The 24,164-nt window shown below is 32.8% G+C and overlaps 2 protein-coding genes across 2 annotated transcripts; both read right to left on the bottom strand.

Annotated features, from left to right (window-relative positions):
• Positions 1-494: 494 nt before the first annotated feature.
• Positions 495-11,289, bottom strand: APP1 (aminopeptidase P1). Its single transcript, XM_020360801.3, has 16 exons — positions 11,129-11,289; positions 10,926-10,989; positions 10,268-10,407; positions 9,387-9,671; positions 9,109-9,231; positions 7,690-7,950; positions 7,284-7,370; positions 7,018-7,085; positions 6,588-6,654; positions 4,324-4,458; positions 4,124-4,204; positions 2,619-2,673; positions 2,402-2,506; positions 2,202-2,273; positions 1,914-2,038; positions 495-949 (listed from the first exon to the last, which is right to left on the bottom strand). The coding sequence occupies exons 1-16, from the start codon at positions 11,219-11,221 to the stop codon at positions 788-790; spliced, it is 1,923 nt and encodes a 640-aa protein (XP_020216390.1). The 5' UTR covers positions 11,222-11,289; the 3' UTR covers positions 495-787.
• A 1,934-nt stretch (positions 11,290-13,223) lies between these two features.
• Positions 13,224-15,444, bottom strand: LOC109801589 (Quinone reductase family protein). The gene is made up of 2 exons (XM_020362700.3): positions 14,634-15,444; positions 13,224-13,686 (listed from the first exon to the last, which is right to left on the bottom strand). Exons 1-2 carry the CDS (start codon positions 15,185-15,187, stop codon positions 13,458-13,460), a joined length of 783 nt encoding a protein of 260 aa, XP_020218289.1. The 5' UTR covers positions 15,188-15,444; the 3' UTR covers positions 13,224-13,457.
• Between the last annotated feature and the right edge of the window lie 8,720 nt (positions 15,445-24,164).

Below are 24,164 nucleotides of genomic sequence, written 5' to 3'. Positions count from 1 at the left end.
ACAAAGATAACATGCATCCATCACATGCACATGAGGATAGGTCAACCTATGTCTCCCAGATCTTATGGCATCTTATCTTTTGATTAATCGCTGAAGTAATCAAACTTGACATTTCTCACTGTCACCGACAGTTACAACTTGAATCTATTCTCATTGATTATTATTCACTTATTTAGTGGTCCAACACTCTATTTAAGCTCTCTAGAAAAAAGTCTACACATAGATATACATTTTTTTTATTAAACGATTTTTGTATCTATAATATAATAAATAATTTAAGTTTTATTTTTCAATCGGCTTTTAGCGTTATTGTTTGAAAATAGAGTAAATGGTCAATTTAGTTTTTTAAATTATATTTTTGTTATTATATTAATTCTTAAAATTAAAGAAAAAAACTTAAATAATTCTTTAAATTTTTTAAGGTTTATTTAAGTTCCTAAAATTAAAAAATAAAAAAAAAATCGTTGTAGTACCTAGTCTAAAGATTTAAGTACTGATAATAAATTACATCATTCTATCATTTTTAGGTACTAGATCCATCTAATTTATAATATCTCAATATTGTGCAAAAGAAAAGAGCTGACGCCGAGTGGATAGGCAATTTAACATTGTACATTCACAAATATGCGGCAGAATTATTATATTGATACATGCTGCATACTGATGTGAAGGAATAGCCATTCCAATGGCATCTAAAGTCAAGATTATAGAGAATACGGAAACGGAGACACTGCATGAATAACGCTGAAGCAACACAAGTTATTAACTATTCAACTGCAAACACAGCTCATGCCGCTACAGGTTCAGTGGCTTTCTTCAGCCATGCATTTTCAACTTCATCCAAGTATGGCGCCAGAATATCTCTACATGTGGAGTGATAGGAGTTCAGCCAATTTATCTCGTCAGGATTTAGACGGTTCAGGTCAATCAACTTCGCTTGATATGGTGCCTGCACGAGAAACATCAAGCAATTGTGAAATAGTATTTTATTGACAGTGAGACAGTTGAATGTTTTAAATAACACTTTGTAATCAAGGAAAATGATACAACAAAGGTAACAACAGAAAAGGTCAAAATACCAGCCCAAAACAGGTCATAATCAGAGATAGGTAACAACATGATGAAGTAAATGCTGTTTCATTAAACTTGAAAGTTTACTGAGCAATATAAATTTAAAAGGATAATGAAAACATGTTGCAGAATTCTAAACATCATAAGAAATTTTGATATAACTAAGGGGCATTTGGCACACGGAAAAATTTTACTTTCCCAGAAATCTGACATCAAGAATGTTAGTTTTTTATATTTGGTTTAGTATTTAAAAAATAACATTCTAGGAAACATTGATTTATAGAAATTGTTTTTGCATGTTTTTTAGGGAATTATTTTCATGGGAGAGATGAGAAACTAACTTTTCCAAGGTAAAAATAAAGTTTTAATGTGACAAAAATATTAATGTTACCATTATTTGCTTATTTTATACAATTATTTTCAAATAACATTTATAAACATTCTCAAAAACGTTTATGACTAACAAAACAAACTTTTATAATTCTTAGAATTTATGATTCTCATGAATCATAATTTCCAAGTATGAAAAAATTTACTTCGTACCCCCCCTTAAATGTAAACCAGTTAATAAAAAAAAGTGATTTCTATTAAAAACACAATAAAATAATAATAATAATAACAACCACAAGAATTTCAGTTGGCTTCTAGACAACTCCATCAACACAAGTTTAGGATTTAAGTTGAAAGCCACTTAAAGCATAAAAAAATCAAAACAAGTTGAATTATAAGCATTGACTGACAAACTGAATAATTGAGTGAAGTACAAAAGTTTACACATATTTCAAAATAAACATCCCTCGGAAATTAATGAAACCCAAACTACTACACATATTAGGACTTACCCAGGTAATGTGCTCAAAAGATAAGTAACCTTTATCACCAAAATTGAATTTTGTATCAGCCTCCTTGATAATAAGCACATTCTCCAATCTTATCCCAAACTCCCCATCTTCATAGTAACCAGGTTCTGAAACCAAATCCATGCATCATTCATAAAAAAGTATTCAAGTGCAATCTAACATTTGTAGCCTTTGAAATGACCAGTAAATAAATTCAGATCAATCAAATACAAAATTAATAATAAAAGAAAACATGGTAATCACAGTCTACTACAACATAGAGATACTAACCATCTGTAACAGTCATGGAGGATTGCAACGGTACATTTCGAGCATGTGGTCTGAAACTGATTAAGTGAGGTCCTGCACAATTTATATTTTATTAATTTTAATTATCATTTGTATTTTCAGGAAAAAGCAGGAAAAAAATTGAATTTTTTAAATATGTTATCAAAATAAGCAACACAGAAATAGTGGCATTTCTCCAATACCTTCATGAACATTCAGATAGGACCCAATACCATGACCAGTACCATGTCGATAATCAAGACCATCCTTCCACAAAGGAATTCGGGCAAGAATATCAAGGGCGTGACCTAAAAGTAATTGAAAGAAAGAAGAAGAAAATAACTAAGTTATTTTATTGGAGATGGAGACTAAATCATATTCACAGAATTTGACACATAAATTGGTCTATTTTTCTCATACCATTAGTTCCATTGGGAAATCTAGCATTTCCAAGAGCAATGTGACCCTTAAGGACCTGCACAAAGTTTAGCAAATCATGCAACTTAATATAAATCCCCTTTAGATAACAAATAAAAACAGGAATTTGGAAGGATAACCGAGTATGATTCTCTGTGGTCTGGTTTCTGACTAATAAGCGAGTAGCTTGTATTTATAAGATATTAAACATTAATAAAGCACTTCCCTTCCCAGAAATATCTAAACAAAGGAAAAAGAATAATTTTGAAATTTTCTCCTATATCAACCCCACTTCCTATCAAAGGAAAGAAACTTAGATATTAAATGATGGCTAAATTAAAAATTAGTCCTTTTTTTGGTTTTGGTCCCTGCATGAAAACACACTTTTTGTTTTTTGTATGAAAAATGTTTATATATTGGTACTTAATTTCTTGTTATTAACAGTGTTAGTCAACTCAGACATCTAACACCATTATAACTTGGAAATGTAAACACTTTTTCATGTAGGGAACAAAATATAGTTTTTTTTTTGGTATATGAACCCAAATGGAACGTGCTATGATCCACGCTGTCAATCCTGAAATGAAGGTGAGGTTCGCAGCCAACATAGCAACAAAGGGACTAATCCGAAGCTTGCCATTGGCAGTTACACTTGGCACTCAGCAAAGCCACACCCAACCCTCTGCTTTGCAAGTAAAATTTGTTTGTATGGGTGTGCAGAGCGCTCACCTTTTTACCTTTTGATATTTTCAAAGTTTGTAGGTAAAGGGAGTCTGAAGTGAAAGAGGGATGAGTTAATGGCAGGGAAGAGAGGGGTGAAATTGAATGGTTGGAGTTTGGGTGTTAGAGAAAGGAGATAGTCCACGAGCGAGGAATCGTGTATTTTGGTCCAGTCAGCATTGCAGAGGGAAAGATACATCACAGTTCGCAGCACTGAAGTAAACTTGAAAGTTTTTGGTTAATCAGTTTAGTTAAATACATGTTTCAAAGTTCCAGAATCCAGAGTTAATATTTTAATCATACGACCTGAGTCCTGACTACTCAATATCGGGTTTCATACCCAAAATTAACAAACCTAACCCAACTCATCACTTTTATAACCTGTTTGAATACAAGTTTAGAAGAATTTTTAAGAACTTCTCTATTAAATAATACTTTTTTATTTTCAACAGTAAAACGTCTAAAAATTGCTTCTAACTTATATCTAAATAAGCTATTAATTGGTTTGATTTCTAAACAGCACAAAACTGACTTAACCCAATTACAAACTTAGTACTTCTCCCACTCCCCTTTCATGCTAATTTGGGAGGGATTTTTTTTTTTGTGGGTTTCACAAAAAAAAAAAAAAAATCCCTCCCTATTTCTCATCTCAAACAAATAGTAAAAAGTTGGTATTTTTATCCTATATTCTTCCTCTCTATTTCTAGCAAAACAAACAATACGTAAATGATTCGTAGTATAGTTTTGAAATTATGTAACCTGTAAAAACAGCATATAACAGCACATACCGCTGTATAACACGCTTTTTCATGAGCAGAAGGTTTCCCAAAATGAACTGTTCGTGTAATATCTGTTGTTCCATCTAGATACTTCAAAGACCACACCACCAGTTATCAATATACAGAGACAGAGATCTTGATTGAAAAACATGAAAATAACAAAAATCACAATAAATGTCTCTGATGCAAACTGAAAAAATTAGACAGACCTGGGCTCCAGAATCAAAAAGATAAATTTTGTCTGGATCAAGTTCGGCACAGGTTTCTGCCTTTGGAGAATAATGGATGATAGCTGCATTTGGGCCAACCGAGGAAATAGTGGGGAAACTCAATCCTCTGAAATGCTGAAAAGGGGTAAAACAAACATAAGATAAAAGTTAGGCTATAACTCTCTCTTCGACAAACATAGTTTTAAAGCATTCATGTTCCATTTAAGTTTACAGTAAAGCAACAATTTTCCTCATTACTATCACTCCCTTCAAATCAAGGTTATCAATATCGGATAGCGGCTTACAGTGGCTTATGGTGGATGCCATGGTGGACAAAAATTATATATATATTAAAAACAAGAACAAAAATAAATTAAAAAGAAGAAGAGAGTTTTAGGGTGCATGACTTTAATGTTGGGTGCTTACTGCTTAACATTGTGCTATAAGTGAAACAAAATTGGGAGCAATATTATAGGTTTAATAAAGAAAGAAGAGAACAATATAACAAAGAACATGAAAATGAAATTCAAAAAAACAGAGAACTAAATTCCAAAATTTTGAAAACATAGAACACTCGCACAAAGAATAAGAAGAGAGAAAACAAAAGAGAGAAAAAGAGATGAGAAACACCTGAAATGAACAAAAGATGAAAAACAAACAAATAAAAAGAAAGAAATGGAAGGAAGAGGAAAAAAAAAAAAAAAAAAAATCTTATGGGTTGTCGGATTTGTTTGCCAGCAAAATTTCTGGGGCTCAGGCCATGATGGTTCAGGTTGCCAGCGATGGTGCTGACCTAAGAAGGCTTGCCAGAGTTGTTTGGTTGCAACTTAGGGCATCTCCAATGGAAGCAACTCATTTGAGTTGCTTGATACATTGAAAAATGAAAAAAGTGGTCCCGAGTGTGCCATGTCAATATTAAGCAACTCAAACACAAATTTACTCCAATAGTAAGAAATTTTAAGAAATTCAACTTTTAGAATTTTTTTTCTAATCATTTATGAACCAATTTTAAATTTTTATTAAAAAGGGTAATTGCACTATAATGAAAGAAAATAAATTACGAAAAAAAATACACAATAAGTAGATATTAAAAATAAAATAAAATAATAATAAATACATAGACATTATACGAAATTAATTTTTATCATTATTATTTTCGAAACGTTCTCAAATATGTTCAATAAAATTTGCTTGAAATCTGGTAAGGAACGGTTGCTTGAGGAAGCAACTCTCTCTCTTCTTCAAGCGACTCATGTTGCCACGTCAAAGCCCTCCAATGGTAAGAAACCGGGGCTTAAGTTGCTTCATGGGACAAGCAACTCCCATTGGAGTTGCTCTTAGGAGCTTCACAAGAGAGAAGACAAGAAAAGAAAAAAAAAGGATGAGAAGTTCTGCCATGAGTGCCACGAAGCAACGGCCATGGTAGATGTAACAGACAGCGCCATATAACAAGAAATGATGGATAGCAAATGGCAGAGGGGTTAAAAAATGCCACGTTATACCTGTATCATGGTGGTGCTATAACGGTTATTTGATAACATTTCTTCAAATCCATAACTTTATGTGCTAAAAAAAATCCAGTCAATTATAAAAACAAATGAAGTTGCAAAAAAAAAAAGTGATCCTTTATTATCATGTTTCCTACATGTCATATGCCAAAACAGGTCACAACACTATAAGTCCACCTTATATGCAGAATCTGCACAAATATTTTAAGCAACAGCTGGAATAGTCTACTCAACATACAATAGCTGATCCAACTCCATTGAGGATAATAGAGTATAAATCCATGACAAAATTTTGAAACTGTATCAAGGGCAACTGGGCAAGGGATCACATTTATAAGTTAGAACTCCAGGAACTAGACATAACCAGTCTGATAAATCTTACATAATCTATTCCAATCAAACAGCACAATAAAGAACAAGTGCATGAATTAGTCTTTTCGTGCCAAATTAAGATATCTAATTTTAAAAATAATTTTTTTCTACCTAAATTCCACTATTCCAGGTGAGGCCACCTCAGCTTCAAAATGCCTAATAATTAGAGATAGTGTCCTTTATGAGAGTGCTTTTCTATAAAGTAAAGCTTTTAACAATTTTAAAATTTCAGCCTTTTGAAAAAGCTGAAAACAGATATTACTTATTCCCCACTGCCTATTTCAGAAGCCAAAATCTTTGGCAACACCACCAGTTTTTTTCTTGAGCAATTTTTTTTAAGAAAAGATTATCCAAATAAATACTTAATTGTTTAGTTATCTCTACCTCTTTTGATGCTCTAAAACCTTCAAGTTGGTCACTTACAGTCACCTCAGTCAATTTTCCGGACTGCCTGCCAAAAGTTTGAAAAAAAAAATTCTGTAAGTACACTGTAGGATTTAGCCTTTTACTGATGGTTATGGAGCTAATTACTGAGAAAGATATGCGGACTCCTAAACATTTTCCGTAATCATAAAAAGCATCACGCCATGACTGCTTAACAAAGGTTAAAATAACTCTTATTTCACCTTAACAACATTCTAATAAAGATTTTAATTTTTTCAAAGCTTTATAGAGGGGGAGTTTCATCACACAGCCATGATTTTCCCTGTTAACAAATAAAATCAACTTGGCAACCTTTCCCCAACTTCCACAAAGGTATATCATAACAAGCATGTTAAAGGTCAGTACATTTCAAATTTGAGAAGAAACTTACAAATGCTTCTCCTTTTTCACAGAATCCTTCTCCAAAAAGTAACCAGAAGCTCCATAAATATCCTGCATCTGCACATTGAACCAAACTTATGTGTTGTTAACATCCACCTCAGAGCATGATGAATACTTGCATTTTAAGTGGATTCAAATGAAAAATAATATAAAAGTTAGAGAGAGGAGAATGAGAATTATGGCCACACTTACTGAGCCAAACAAGCCAAACCCTAAATAAACATATTCTTGAGACATAAGATCCAAAATACAAACCTTCTTATCCAGCCAAACAAGGTATTGCACAACTGCTGCACCATCTCGAATATGTGCCTTTTTTAACCCATCCATTTCCACCGAGTTCTAAAATATATAGGAGTAATTAAAAAATAAGCTAAGTTTCAAATGATGAAAAAGAGAGAGAGGAGGGGGGGGTCAAAATTATACAGGATATTTTTATCAAATTAACTGCTGATGCTTATTTTTGTCAATGTCCTTCTAAAATAATAAACTTAAGTGACATCAATATCTATTAGCAATCCTGGACATGATCATCCATATATATGAATCTAATTGAAACTTCCCAAGTTTTTGTGCATGGTTGGTTTGAGAATGATGCATTAACTTCTGTGCTGCACCAAAAATCATATGACCTTTATTAAAGAGGGTACAAGCATACAACCTTTAAAGCTTTTGCAAGGGCCAAAGGTGATTGCTGCAAGAGAACTGTATCAGGATTCAACTTTGCATACAGTGCATAACAACATGAACCTGGATCAGCCCATATGAGGTCATTCTTATTTTCTTGTGCTTGATGTTCACCATTTACTCTCTTGTCAGTAGATATAGCATCAAGCTCATCAGTTGCAAGCAATGTCACATCGGAGCTCACAGCTCTATACTCTCGAATTTCAATTCCATTCTCCACTAAATGAGTTTGTACCTGGCACAAAACACAATTTTCAATGTTTTATATCTCCAAATTTGCCCCTCTCATTATCAGCATAAGTAGATCATGAACCAAAATAATACTCTACCTAAAGATCTTTCTTAAATTCAAATGTACATGAAATTTTATTAAACTTTACCATGAATGAAATAAATGTTTTGATTGGTAGGAATCATCAATATCATCTTCCAAATACTAACAAAAGTCAAAAACAAGTTTCCTAGATGGGAATCATCAATCATCATCTCCCAAATCCAAGTCTTCTTTTTTTTATCATTTTCACTACTATTACAGCTGTCAATTTTATTTTTAGAAATTGAAGTCCCAAAAAAGTCATGATGTCTCTGTTCAGAGGGCTTTTTTTGGAATCAACACAAAAATAGTGGGAGGGAGCCACTCGACAACTATAATGTGCTATTTAAAACCATGCTTGGTACTATATATATATTTGTGTGCGTGTGTAGTAACTCGATATAATACACTTCATAATTAGTTCCCTGTTAACAGACATGACAAAAACAATATCGAACATAGTTTACAATTCTATAAGCCAACAATTCACATCAGGTGATAAACTGCAGATGACTTTTAATCATCCAACAATACACAAATCATACAATTCAATGATTTATTATTTTTTCTTGTTTGAATTTCTTTCACCAATTCTCATCAAAAACATTGAAAAGTTAGATAAACTTAAACTGTTTAATGTATAGAACTTGGAGAACTATTGCATGCACCCTATTTGATTATTCCACTGCTTTATTTTCAATCTTCTAAAACAAGTGTTTTTCATAATCACTCACTTAGTCTGTAGTCTGTACACTATTTGGCTATTCCATTGCATTCTTCTGAATTTGAGGCTTCACACACTTGTTTATGACTTATTATTTTGTGTTGCGAGACTTATGGTTGAGTTATTTTGTCAATTTCTAGTTTAAAATTGTTACATTGAGCACGAAACATCCTTTATATGAAATATTTCAAAGTTCAAACTATTTTTTTGGTTGTCTCAAAATCTTAAGATTCAATAAAATTTATGATTTACTACTCATGATTAAAAAATCACCTTGACGATTCACAATTTTAATTGCAATTTGATAGCTTGGTATGAAGTACATTTATAGCTGATGAGACAATACTAAAACTGACCTCAGCAGAAACCTTTCGCTTGTCCACATAAATGAAAGCAGAATTGGATGTCACAATAGCAAATGCATGAACAACAGGACAGTAGGCCACATCACTTCCACGAATATTATACAACCATGCAACCTGTATTGTAGCCACATTATTGAAAATAAAGTGAAAAACAAAGAAAATAGTCTTAAAACAGATGAATAAGAGTGGCAGAAAATATCCTTGAATTCAGAGAATAATTGTCAAGGGAAAAGAAATTAAAAGGATAGCTAGCAAGAAGATGCACTTACTTCATCAAGCGCTGTGAAAATTATCCCACGGGCTTGCTCCTGTAAAAGTTTTTTTCTCAAATCTTTCAACTTATCTGCAACAGAGCGACCTGCAAATTTCAGTGGATGTGCAATAACAGCATTAATCTCTTCTGGTGGGCGATTTATCCAAACTTCATCTACCAAATTTTTTGTGGTTTGAACCAGCTTCTGCTGTTTTTCGGCAAAAGCACGCTCCCATCTTTGGGCAGTATCAATTGAAATGCACCAAGGGTCAACCCCAATGGAAGCCTCTTTTGGCAAATTCTAGTGAAAGGAAATGACTCATTAGTACATATATCCCACAGTAAAATCACAGATACAGTCTTAGCATGTGACATGAATAGAAAATGGACCACTTAGAAGCAATTCATGGATGTAGCAAGACTAATCCAGTATATTGTCCTCATTCATAAGGGTAAGTTTAGGTTTTAGCTTTATGAACATGAATTGAAAATTTCTAACAGTATCATTCCTATTTTCATTTCTATCTTCTAGAGTGTTTACATTTTCTTGTTTCTACCTATCACTAGTTCTGTTCCAAAACCTTCTTTTCTCTCTTTAATATGTTAACGGCGCTAAGGCTTGTACAAGCTCAGTCAGCTTTTCCTGAACAAGGAGAAGCTACTCCCTAACAAGATATCAATAATGCAGAGATGTAGACAGAGTGATTCTTTATTCAAACCGTAATACTATGCTTTGGTGAGTCCAATCAAAGAAAACCATATTAAAAGAATTATAAGCTAAAATTTTGGAATTCAATTTAATATGCATCAATGAAATATGTTTGCGTGTGTGTATGTGTGTGTGTATATATATATAATTATATATAAAATAATGCTATTCACTAGCAGGCCACTCACATCAGCCATCCAGGTATCTACAGCAGGATCTTCACCAATTCGCATTAGCTTCCACTGATCACTAAGTTCTTGTTCAGCCTGCAAAAAATATCGCCCATCGGTCCACAGCAGTGCTTCATTCTTTGTTATAAGGGCCAAGCCTGCATGTCGTTTAAAAAAATGAAAATACGACACAAAAAGACACCTGGCTGATTTCATCATGTTTGAAATACATAAAGACCATGACTTAGCTGTATAGCAAACAACAAATACAAGTAGAAACTTCAACAACAGACTCGCCGTGCATCTAATATCACGGATTAACCCTCAAAACATAAAATCCCCATCCATTGACTAGTGCACGGTCCACGCAACCAATATCAACCATGGAAATGAATTACGGTGTAACAAAAACTCCAACCCCTAGTCTTTTTATTTATTTATTTATTAAGAGCAGGCCACATCCTAGCAACAAACCATAATCGTTTTTCAAAATTTTAGAATCAATTCTTATTTCCACAGGAACCAAATATTAATACAGGAAATAGTGAAATGCTGAAACAATTGCAGTAAAACGCGAAAACAGGAGGCAGCCTAAATCCTAAGCTGATGGATGCTATAATCAAGGAACAAACCAGAATGAAAATGCATCGAAGAAAATTTTCAAAACAGAACTGACCAGCACTTCCGGTGAAGCCGGAAACGAATTGGCGGCGCATGTCTCGTGCAGATACGTATTCGCTCTAGAAAGTGTAAATACAATCGCAGAAGAGATATCAGGTTAAATAAAAAAGATCGATGGAATTAGAGAAAATAATTGAAAAAGGTGAATACGTTCGATCTACCTAATATTACTGAGATGAGGCAGAAAAGACGATGTACCTGGTGATAATCTTCGGAGGGAACGACTAAGGCATCAAGCGGGGGAGAGTGAGAAGCCATCAAAGACCTCAACTTCGAAAGCGTGTCTTCCATTTCCTTTCGTTCTATTTTCTCAGTCTCGCCACTTTGCTTTTACTTAAAAATTGTAACTCTGATCTACTTATATAGAGAACGTTAACGCCTCGAATCCACGCCAACAGTATATTCACGATGTGTTTATGCCGTTATTAAGCCCTTTTCTATTTATTTTTTAATTTAAATTTTACAGTTTTATTAAGTTTCTTCATAAATTATTTTAAAAAATACAGTAGTATTTTAACCTAATAAATGTATGATGTAAATTAATTTTTACTTATAAGACTAATATTACTAAGATCATATTAAAGAAATCAAGAGTCACTATTAAAATTCCTTTTTAGTGATTCTCCAATTCATTTCACGAACATTACAAAGAAATATATGGTTAAGAATTAATGGTGCAATCAATCTAAATTATAAAATTTAAAATAGTGTAGATCATGGACATAGATTAAAAAAATAAAAAATAAAAACTAAACTCTAAGCTTTGGAACTATTGCTCTCACAATTATGTTGTTCCACTCCAATAGTTGTGAGGAAGAGAGTTAGTTATATGCATGCAATACAAGCCAAACTCCGTTATCACCTGTAAATGTAATGATTCTCATGAGATGCAAAAACTCTTCTCACCAAGGACCTTAGGCAAGAAGACAAGAATAATCAAGAGCAAAGCATATGATATTTTTTTTATGTGAACCATAGATTTGGTATTGGGGTTGACATAATACGATAAATTCTAAACGAAATTGGATCTTCACCCAATCCAGCGTTAGTTACTATTGGGCCTTTTATCGATTGGGCTAGTCCAGAATTGCATAAAAGATGGAATAATACCTATTGTAGAAAAAAAATGGTAAAGTCTCGCTTTCGTTAACTTATATATGCACGGAGAAGGTTAGTTCCGCATCAGAGGATAGATCAGGTACTCACGTAAAAGGATTGTCCTATCACTAGAGGTAGAGGAAGAGGAAGAATAATAAAAATCATAGATAAAACCATTAAGTGCATGTTTATTTCTGCCACGAATTACAAATAACTCTGCATCAGAATGAAGAATTTTACGATTCAAAGAATTTTAAATTCTTGATATTTAAATTACTTTGATTTCAATTTCTATCATTCTTAAAATATTTTGTTTGGACAAGTCAATTCAAATTTCTCAAATTTTAAATTGTTAGGTTGGATATGATAATTTGACTCCACCATTATAAAATTGATTTTAAAAATATATTTATATATTAAAAATTTTAAATTAAATTTTATAAAAATAAATATTAGCTAATTTTTAAATATTTAATAATTTTAAAAATTAATATTAGATAATATTTAATAATTTTTAAATTTTTTTTGAATATTTAATAATTAAAAACATGAAGAGATAAGAGATAAAATAAAATATATAAGTGAAATAAGAAGAAGAAAATATGAGGAATTTCAAATTCTTACTCTTTTAGGAGAATTTGAAATTCTACTATTCCAAAGAATTTCACAAATGCTTAAATTTCAAATTTCTTATAAATTTCTCATCCAAACAAGGTATTTCACCTCAAAGAATTTAAAATTCTTCAAATAAATGAATTACTCTATTTAAATTCTCCATCCAAACACACGTATATTTGATGTTTACATGATCTGACCCATTTTTTTTTTTTAATGTGTTATCAATGCGTGGTCAATAAGAAGGATTCAAAAGCCAATCATTTGTCTGTCTGGATATCCTGGTTACATGAAAAAAAGGCACTTGTTGATATTATAGTTGATAGTAAATTAGTACTCCGATTCTTTATATAAAAAATAAATGATTTTCATAATAATATCATACAATTAAATTTTATTCAAAAAATACTCATTAAACATCCATTAGATGTAAACAAATTAAAAGCCGATACAGTCATTATTTTTCAATCTAACCAACAATTGATTTCACAATCACGAATTTAAAGCCATTTTATTATTCAAGTCATAATAATACACACTCATGAATAAAGACACACAGAAAGAAACGGGAACACAAAAATACACAAATTCACAATTTTATTTGACGTAAATTTATCAACATCTACAGCTTCCAGAAACAGGGCAAAACCCAGAACAACATCGGAATCCCCAACCCCAACAGAATTGATAATGCAACAGAGCTTTCATTCCTCGTCACAAACAATGGTAAAATGCCAGAACCAATTTGACAACAAATAAGATCAAAAAATACAGATGACCCACAAGAATAGAATGAATGAAGAAGAAAACACGATCATGACTGGGCGAGCCTCTTGACTACAATAGCCATATACTTGCCCTGATGCTCTGCAAGAGCCAGCTCTGTTTCACTTGGCTCTCTTGTGCCATCACCAGCAAACACTCCTGCACCATATGGAGAACCCCCTCTAATGGAGTCCATCTTGAACATTCCGGGTCCAAATGTATATCCAACAGGAACAAAAAGCATTCCATGATGTGCCAGCTGAGTGATTGCCGTCCAACTGCAATATAAAGCACAAAACTAAGTTTTCAATATTTCCATTCTAATTTCCATCACGAGGTGTAATAAAATCCTTGTTTTTGAAAATGTAGAGAAGAATATGTGACATCTTTAGATTTCAAACTGCATATATTACACATTCAATTCTGCCACTTTGGCTTATTTGCTTGTCTGCTAGAGCTTAAAGTTACTTTATCAGCATAAAAGAACATCTTCCAAATGAATAGATAGGATTTAAAAATTTGTACTCTTGCTCTACCGAAAACTCACAAAAAAGAGAAGGTTTCCCAGCTGTGGTTATCCCTCAACACGCCCTGAACATTACCCCTGAACTCGTGTAATAACCATCCTTTGAATTTAGATATCACCCACAGATTATAACTGAAATTTTTGTGTGTTGGTACTAGGTAATCTAATAACATGTAGCACACACGAACTCAAAAACACATTGGAACTTTCTAAAGTCATATTTACAAATTAATTAAAGCAGGTATGAAATTTAGTATCATAATGGTTAAATCAGTTGAATACTCAAAGATAGAGGCATTTTCAAATTTTACCATAATGTTCTGCAATCAAATCAATGATACATCAATTTTTTTTGTCTTGCCAAAGGTATTTCTAATCTATTGGGCTAAAGACTAAATCATGTTAGCAGTACAGGGATTGCTGCTAACTCGAAGGATTTTGCCGTAAGATAGGATTTAAAACGGATTTTCCATCAAATAGATTGCCCAACAGTATGTGAGAACAGAGTCTACACATTGGGTTAGACATGAACTAAAACAATGTATAGAAAAACATTCTACTCACATTGGATCTGTAAAATTAAAACGATGCATGCTAACAATTAAGTTCCAAATTGAACTGACATTCACAAACCAAGATTGCCAAATGCAGATAACGAGCGGGTGGCAAGAAAAGAATCGAAAAAAAAAAAAGTCTTACGCAGTAGTTTCTTGTCCTCCTCCTTGAGTCCCAGTACTCACAAAGAACCCTGCGGGCTTCCCCGCAAGCTTCTGCTCCTTCCACAAGTGGCCGGTGGAGTCAAAGAAAGCCTTCATCTGCGCCGCCATCGACCCGTACCTCGTGGGGAACCCAAAGAGCACCCCATCGGCGGCCGCCAACTCCGCCGCCGTAATCTCCGGTATTGTCTCGTCCTTGGGCGGCGCCCTCATCTGATTCAACACCTCAATCGGCAATGTCTCCGGAACCCTATACAAAACCCCTTCCACACCCTCCACGCCGTCCACGCCTCTCTTCAACCTCTTCGCCAGCCCCTCCACGTGTCCGTACATCGAGTAGAACACAATGAAGATCTTCAGTTTGGCACCGCGCGAGAGCGCCGAAGACGACGTGGTCGCTCCTTGCGCTGGCGCGTGGGAGTCCTCCGGGGCAGAGATCGAGGCCGCCCTGGAGGCTCCGGCGGGTTCCGTGGGAGCATCGTCGGCGACCGGCGGGGGCTTCTTCTTGCTGGGAACGCAGCCTCCACCTTTCCCCATCAAATTGGGAATGTGGAATTAGAATCGGAGAATGTGGCTTAACCTAAATAGTGAGAATTTTGGGAAGTGAAATGGAATGGAAGCATCCAAGTAGGACTGAGATTTCAGAATTTCAGACTTGTTTTGAGTATCTTCGAATGATTGGTGATGTCATTCAAATAAAAGGAAGGAAGGACACGTCCCCCAACCTAATCGAAACGACGACGTCGCTCCTCTCGTATGACAAATACGTTAGCTTAATGCCTTCGTTTCTTACATCCCACTCACTCTCTCACTCTCATACGACAAACCGCGTCACTTGTTTCTTCTTCTTCTTTTTTTTTTTTTTATAAAAAAAAAATAAATCTAGAAAGGGTGGGTTGGTTAATGAGAAAAAGGAGAAATTCTCGTATTATGGAAGACAGGGGAATGCCAATTGCAACTTCTAGAAGTAATTGACAATTTGATAGCCTCACTGAATACAGTTTTGATTTGTGATAAATTCACGTTAAAATTTGTTGAAAATTTTCAACTTGTACGTATGTTTCATTTTCTATACACCAACTTTTCCATGATCTATGGTTTTCAATGTAAGTATAGTATAATACACTTTTAATCTTTGTATAATTAGCTTTTAATCTAATCAACTTATATACATATCTTTCATTACAATATAAATAAAGTAGAATAGAAGGAAAAATAAAAATTTATAAAATACATAAATATTTTAGTGATTGAAAAGTTTTTTTGGATGATAATTAAAAATAAAATTGTAAAGGTTTAATTTAAAGTTGATAATATCTTATTTTATCAATGTGAAGTTGTGTGTACAAATATTTTAATAAAAAATAACAAGATATAATATTCTTTTCTTAATATAATATATTCTTTCAAAGATAAATACTATAAATAACTCTAACAATGATATAAGAACTAACTTTTGTTGAATAATAAGTTAAATCCTTTGTTTAAGAGAAAGATTATTATAATACAAAGAAGATCTCACATTGATAGTTTGGATGATAATCAAAAATAAAATTGTGAGGGTTTAATCTAAAGTTGATAATATCTTACCTTATTAATGTGAAATTGTGTGTGCAAATAGCTTGATAAAAAAATAAAAGTATATAACATTCTTTTCTTGATATAATATATTTTTTCAAAGAAAAATATCATAAATAACTCTAATAGTGATATCAGGGTTAACCCATAAATATCTTCTCTTGTTAAATTGTAAGTTAGATCTCTTATTTAAGGTAAAGATTGTTAAGATACAAAGAAGATCTCACATTGATAAATTTAACCCATACAAACAAATGATAATAACAAAAAAATGCAATGTCAAGACAAATTCTTCTAAATGAAAAGTTAGTTTCTTACAAACAAGATAAATGATTTTTAAGGAAAATGATTTTTAAGATACAAACAAGATTTTACATCAATTCTGTTGAATGAAAAGTTATCTTTTATTTGAGAGAATTTTTTTTGAAATATAAACTAGATATCATATCGTTAAAAACAAAAGAAGAAGTAAAAGTCTTTTGGATGATAAATAAAAACAAAACTGTGAGATTTAACATAATATCTTATCAATATAGAGTTGTATACGAAAATATCCTAATAAGAAATAAAAAGATATAACTCTCACCTCTTAATATAAATATATTCTTTCAAAAATAAATATTACAAATAACCGTAATACTCCCACTCTCTCTTTTATAGTAGTTATGTAATGGTTAATTGAGATTGTAAGTCCTTAGTTTATTCTATTTTTTTTTTTAGTAAAAAATAAGTGATACTCAAAGTTTTATAGTAGTTATGTAATGGTTAATTGAGATTGTAAGTCCTTAGTTTATTCTATTTTTTTTTTAGTAAAAAATAAGTGATACTCAAAGTTTTATAGTAGTTATGTAATGGTTAATTGAGATTGTAAGTCCTTAATTTATTCTTTTTTTTTTTTAGTAAAAAATAAGTGATACTCAAAGTTTTATAGTAGTTATGTAATGGTTAATTGAGATTGTAAGTCCTTAGTTTATTCTATTTTTTTATTTAGTAAAAAATAAGTGATACTCAATGTTGGAGTAGCTATTTTAATCATGGTTGCCAAATTCTTCTTCTTCTTCTTTTTTATGTATATATGTTAGTGTGGAAAATTAAAACATACAGTGTTAGAGAATTAAAGAAGTCAGTAGGAGACTAGAGACAACATTTGAAGGGATGTATTTCCGTCAGGATTGAAAAGAAAGATCGTGCTAAAGAATAAGAATATACCATGAGAAAACTTTAAATTTTTTGTCTCAACTAAATTAGTTCAAGAAGAGATTGGAGATTTATAATGAATAAAGTATTTTGAGATCTCTGAAAAATGAACGATTTCATTATCAAATATTATTTTTGAGTCAACATAATTTTTTGTGTAAAGTATATCGATAACTCAAGTGGTCCATTATTTGATAGAATTATATATTGTAGTGTTGGGGGATTGGACAAGAGTACAATGCTGCAACTTAAACCAAACAAAGAAGGTTCATGACAGAGGAAATGTTCCTTGGTTGGCCCCTCCTACGGGCTACATAAAATTGTAGTATTCCAACTTCTTTTTAATACACAACAAAAGACAAGCTTCAGTACTGCTTCAGAATGTGTCCCACAATGATAGAGAAAAATTTTGTTGGCTAAAATTGCTTGGATCGACGCCGTCTTAATTGTTGCAATTCACTGGATCATAGCTATTCCTGAGAATGTATAAAGACATTTTTAAGATAGAGTATACATAAAATGGTAGTAGATAGTATCTTTCAACCAAATGATGATGCTTTGAGTGTGGAGACATTTTTGCATATTGCAAGCAATTTACCACTTTAAATCTAAACTTTAGAATTAATTTTATAAGGTTATAATGACTGATGAGCTAATGTTGCTGCTCATTTTCTAACAAAAAGTGGCTACATCTAAGGCTGGTCCCAATTTTTATTATCGTGTCCCAACTTGTATTGATGCTTCTATTGCTATGAAAATGATATAATTATGTTTCTCTAAAAAAGAAGTATAAATTTAAGTAGACTATCACATGTAGGTTTGCATTTATTTAAATGGATCGAAATTTTAATTCGCACACCATATCCCGTATGCACGCTTTCAAATATTTGTTTCATAGGCTAGTTTAAAACTAGTTTTTCTTTAATAACTTTAAAGTAGCTATATATTTTAATTTTTTTTATACAGATTGGTATTTAAGTCAATAAAATAAACCATTCAACTCGTGGATTTCATATGTTAATTTGTATAGTTGTATATGCCTGCTGGTAACACACCAAAACTTCACCTATACAATCACTATATATATACACCCACAAGCCTTTGTGTACTACGAGTTGAATGTATTAGTTTCATCATTTCAAAATATTTAAAATATACTGATCTATATACAATCACAATGCATATTTTAATTCTCAACTGTACTCCTTGATTAACTGAAGTTGATTCAAGCATCATCTGAGCCAATAATGAAAGAAGGTTGCCTTCGTCATTGTAACCATCTAACAGAGGCCCACAACCTTTTGTGCCTTGTACATAAAAGTTTTAGAAGCTTTTGTTTTATAATCTGGCTCCAACTTGGTTATATGGTTTATAACAGATTCCATGCAGTGTTTAGCTGAACCCATTATTGGTTTTGTGGGAAGCCCGGCCCAATATTTTTTGTCTGCTTTCCGAGTTATGACTTTATACTAAGGCATGCCCTGGTACCCGTTTTGTGTCTCTCAACCCAAATAAGAGATCACAATAACTATTCTAGTCATTGACATGTATTTATATGCCCCAACCAGCACTTAAAATATTATATTTATCAGTTCGAGCTAAAAAATAAAACTACAGAAAACAATATTCAATCTCTTGTGAATGATATTTATGAAGTAATTTATCTCCTCTGTGGATGAAGGCAAATTAAGGTATCTATGAGTGAACAAATGAGTCGGTTGCATACTGGAAGCCATTGCGATATAACCTATGCCACCATTCCCCTCCCCACAGCTGCTGAATGTTTTCATAGATGTGAAAGGAGTTATATATATTACGTTAACATTTTTTTTAGGCCACATTATAATTTAGATTTATGTTTTTCCAAATCGATAGTTAAAAAATTAAAATGCATCCATTTTGTGCACCCAAACTATGAAGGAGCATGATATATAGAATTAGAGAGTGACTCAAGCTTGTACAATAATTTAATTTCTTATTAGTAACCTTTATTATAACAGTTTCAACATGTCATTAGGGTTTTATCTAATAATATTTGGGCCATCTTCTTGTTTTTATCATTCCTATAGCAAAATAAATAAATAATCATCTTAGAAATCAATTAGCTTTAAGAATCTCAAGAAGATATATATGTTCGTACATGCATGTGTGCACTTTGATCATGAACATTATCTATCTATCTATTTTTATTTATTTATATATATATATATATATATATATATATATATATATATATATATATATAATCTATTTGGACTTTAAGTTACGTATAACTAAGGCCTATGCCATAATTCAATATCACCGAATGGATTTAATTCAATAAACATATATTATTATGATTACCAAATTCATAATCACTTATCATGTATAGATTTCTATGGAATTCAACATCATATTTCATCATAATCAAAATTATTTGATGTGCTCTTCTTTGTGGATTGATTTACATAATTTAGCAACATTGTCTTTCGGCCTTAATTCACCCACTTGCATTTTTTAGGTACGACATCATAACGTGTGACCTTATTTCCTACGCTGTTTGATCTCCTATATATTGCCCTATCCGTTTCAAAGTCTCACCTTCACGTATTTCCTTAGAAGTCTGCATAGAATATGTGTCCACATGTGTTCCACGTATCGCAGTAAACACAAGAAAAGTCTTACATGACTTGTCATGTTACCGTAGGTGTAGGTTCTTTATTTTCTTTTTCTTTCTTTCTTTAAGTAAGTTTGTTTTTGCGAAATGCATGTGATCCTTATTTGGGTTTTCTTAACCATAAAATATATCTTTCGATGAAGCTCAAAGGATATTAAAATTATACCTGCCTCGTCAGGCCGTCACTGATCCCGATTTAATTTTAAACTAATTAAATAGCTAGTCCAAATTTACTTCTTCCAATTGAAGTCAATTAAGCACACTATATAAAAGATATACATAGTTCATTTCGTTCACATAGAACTAGCTAGTATGGTTCAATATATTGCGTCAATTCAAGTGTATAACGGGGTCGCTGGCCCAAATATTATATATCCAAGGTTCTAATGCAAACCACAAAATATAGGAGCCTTAAGGTGAGCACCAGGACCACGAAACATTGTGATGTATCACGCAAAGCTAAAATAATAAAGTACAAGAAAGAGCGGGTGAGAAATTTTGTTTAGTTGTCTTCGGATCAAAGGACACCTGAGAAATCAATCTATGTAATGATCTTCTTTAGCCCCAAGATTCCATATTGGATGGACGACCCGCTATTTTTTGTGCCTAACACATGTCCCATATATAGCTAGCATTGCATGTCTTTTAATTACTTCTCTGTTATTTCGTTTTTCATTATCAAATAGTATCTCCCATACCAAATATGTCAACTATTTTTTCACAGAAATATGACAGACATTAAATAAGTAACCATCTCTTTTAATTTAATTTTTTTACATTTTTAAAAGTTAATATTTAGACTCAAACCATTTAGTTAAGCGCAGTAGTCAGCTCGTTAAAAACTCAAGTTGGTTTTCTCTATGTTATTATGAAAGGATTGGTTACCATCTACCTAGGGGTGTGCAAAAAATTCAAATTGATCCGAACCGATCCATAACCGATCCGATCCATATTGAAAAATCCGATCCATTTTGAAAAAAATCTGAACCGAACCACTTTATAAAACCGGTTCAGTTATCCGATCTATTTTTACAAAGTAGATCGGTTCGGTTCGGTTTGGTTTTCTAAAAAAACCGATCCATATATGAGTAAAAAAGTGGATAACTGCACCGCACCGAACCGATCCAATTTCAAAAAAACCGATCCATATTTTAAAAAAATCAAACCAATCCACTTTATAAAAAATGGATCGGTTAACCGATCCACTTTTATAAAACAGTTCGGTTCGGTTTGGATCGGTTTTTTGAAACCGATCCATGAACACCCCTACATCTACCCCCAAGCACCCTTCCAAATTTAGAAGAAAAAAAAACAGAGAAAATATGGATTAGATAATAACATCGATCAGTGGCAACCATGTGCTTAGGCCAGTGGTAGTTTATGAATGAAAGACAGCCAGCTTGGAATCCCTTAAAGAGTGTGAAATAAATTGGAATCGAAGGACGAAGAAACGCCACATCCCCACTACTCCACCTGCCACGTTTCGTACGCTTGCTCCTTCTTTAATCGCAATTAATTAATTAATAAATCAAGTAATAGAATCTTTCATTATTATACAACCCTCTTGAAGATACTGACTTAGCTGTGTGGAGATTTCTTGCTTTTAAGTATAGGGAATAATCCAACCTTTATTATATGTTTGCATTTATGTGTGTTTTCATAGTTAAATGTGAAGCTTTTTTAGGAAAGCGACTTGCTAGGGCTTTGCCTTCCAATTGAATGCTTGGCCCTTAAATTCTCAATGCCTTTTCTTTCTTTAATTATTTTTTCTTCAAGTATTTGACTACACTAAGCACCTTTGCATCTTTTCACCAATGGGGGCGGGGTTAGTTGATTGCAAGTTACTTTTATCTAATAGTACAAAGGCACTCACTGACATAAACCTTTGTTTGGTCGTGAACCAATGACACAGCTTCGGTTCGTGCGTTATGGGGTGATTGGCTCTGTGGCGTAGGGTGCGTGAGCCACTGTCCCTTAATCTTGAAGTTAGAGCTCAATTAGCCTAAGTCATAAGTGACCGAAACTAGATAATGGCCCAAATTATGGCGCAATTCAGGGGTTGTTGAAAACTAGGTCTACAGCTAAATAAAAAATGAAAGAAGGAAACACGCTCAATTCAGTTGCACAAACCATGCCTATTGACATTAAATTAAGCCCATATTTAGATGCTAAACGGAACAGTCTGGAAGGAGGGAAACATGGAAGTGCACTGTGTGTGGCGCATACAACACAAACAAAATTGACCGCGCGGATGACATTGTTCACATGCATATATCCTTATCATAATATCATTATCATATGCATGGGAGGCATAAAGAGGACCAATATGTTGCATGTGTTTGATGATTAGAACCGAACACAGGGTCTGTGTATATATATCAATTTCTATAAGAGTTGCGATGTATATTCACTCAAAAGGTTCTAATAAAATGCTGCATGCCCGTAAATATTGTTACACATGGGTCATGTGTTTGAGTTTTACTTGGATCTCATGAGGCCATGCAATGTGTTAAATTAAAAACAAAAATAAAATAAAAAAAGCGGGACCACTAAATCGTGTTTCTTTATGGAAAAGAAAGGAGTGGAAAATCAAACAGACTAGCATGTTATTAACTTGCTGAGGGTGGATCCAAATATGGTTTAATTTAATTGAGTTTAAGCATATATATGATATTCCATAATCAAGGGAATGCACTTTGATTAGCCAGGGTGTGTGACTGAAAATCTTGATCATGAGGAAACTAAATGAAAGTTGGAAGATGGGAAACAGGGGCTGTAGGTGTCGGGATAAACATGACACCCACTTGTTTAAGAGCTTTTTAAGTTTAGTTGATTTGAGTAGTTTAGTTAAAGTCAAAATTATTAGACTGACAAACAACTCAAAAGCATAACCAAGGGAATCCCGTCCGTGCCACGCGCATCTTCTTTGGCATATATTATCCATTCTCTATTAAACAAATGCCAAATTAATTAATGCACAAAATCAACTTGAGAGCTGCCAGAATATATAACTTAGGAGCGAATCTCTCTCTCTTTCCTTTTTTCACTGCTGACCATGCTCTATGCACCTTCATCCTTATCCTTTATTGATTACCACCTTTATCTTTACTTTAAATTCAGTTATAATCTCTAGTAAACTCCGCGAAGCATCCGTTTTGCAATCTCATCTTATCTTATTTTACTCAAAACAAGTAGGTCTATTGTACCCACCACGAAAATTATCCCAACTTTCCCCCTCGCAAATGAAAAAATGACAAAACATATCCGATTCTCACTTTTGGGTTGAAAATGATGTGAGCTCATGAGGATATAATAATATTAGTAATGTAAAATTAGACATCCATCCCAATAAGTGCCCCGCAGCTCCTGACACTGTTGACAAATTCCTTGTACACTTTCTAGCATTCTCGCCATGGTTCATTGAATCCATACGCTAGCTAGCTCACCGGCCAATGTGGTATTATTTCTCGCTAGTTTATTACAAGGAGCCTTTGTCTTTCCTTTCTATAGGGGAGACGCTTTTACCATATCAAGTAAACCTCTCTGTGGTAATAGTAAAATCATTCAGATTCCAATATCGGCAGGGAACAAAAATGTTAATTTGGTATACATGTTGACTGTGGGCGTTGTCAAGTATGGCGGCTACAGTTGCTGTACAATATGAGGCTAGTGATTGGATGGGGAAGAAGACTCGACACCGTACAGGCCTATAGAGCAATACCTGTATTGTACATCCAAAAACTGTATAAACCTTGATAGCTATCGGAAATGAGATTAATAATTCAAACAATATAAGAAAAAGGATAAACATAAAATGATTTATATAAGTGTTAAAAATAATATCACTCATATATTAGAATGTAGATTTTAATCTTAGTGATATTTTTTTATATTCATTATTGTAGTTATATTATTTTATATAGAATAAAACAGTTTTTACTTATATTATAGAGAGAAAAAACTGATGTTTAAAAATTTTTAAAAATAAAAATTTAAATATTAAAATGAAAACTCATTCAACACCCAAAAATATATTTAAATATTAAATTTATAATAAAGAGCGTGTTAAAAAATATTTAGAGA

Source organism: Cajanus cajan, chromosome 11 (assembly GCF_000230855.2).
Source record: "Cajanus cajan strain Asha chromosome 11, NIPB_CcT2T_4, whole genome shotgun sequence".
Lineage (NCBI taxonomy): Eukaryota > Viridiplantae > Streptophyta > Magnoliopsida > Fabales > Fabaceae > Cajanus > Cajanus cajan.
This window is presented reverse-complemented; position numbering and strand designations above follow the sequence as displayed.

What these genes read in the sequence shown, in the direction of transcription:
- LOC109801589 (XM_020362700.3), bottom strand. Translation starts at nt 15,187, where the DNA reads ATGGGGAAAGGTGGAGGCTGCGTTCCCAGCAAGAAGAAGCCCCCGCCG. An exon ending in GGAGGACAAGAAACTACTGC is followed by an intron (nt 13,687 to 14,633) that starts GTAAGACTTTTT and finishes TTTATATTGCAG; the next exon opens with TTGGACGGCAATCACTCAGC.
- APP1 (XM_020360801.3), bottom strand. Translation starts at nt 11,221, where the DNA reads ATGGAAGACACGCTTTCGAAGTTGAGGTCTTTGATGGCTTCTCACTCT. An exon ending in TTTTTGATTCTGGAGCCCAG is followed by an intron (nt 4,205 to 4,323) that starts GTCTGTCTAATT and finishes TGGTCTTTGAAG; the next exon opens with TATCTAGATGGAACAACAGA. An exon ending in CTCCATGACTGTTACAGATG is followed by an intron (nt 2,039 to 2,201) that starts GTTAGTATCTCT and finishes ATTTGGTTTCAG; the next exon opens with AACCTGGTTACTATGAAGAT.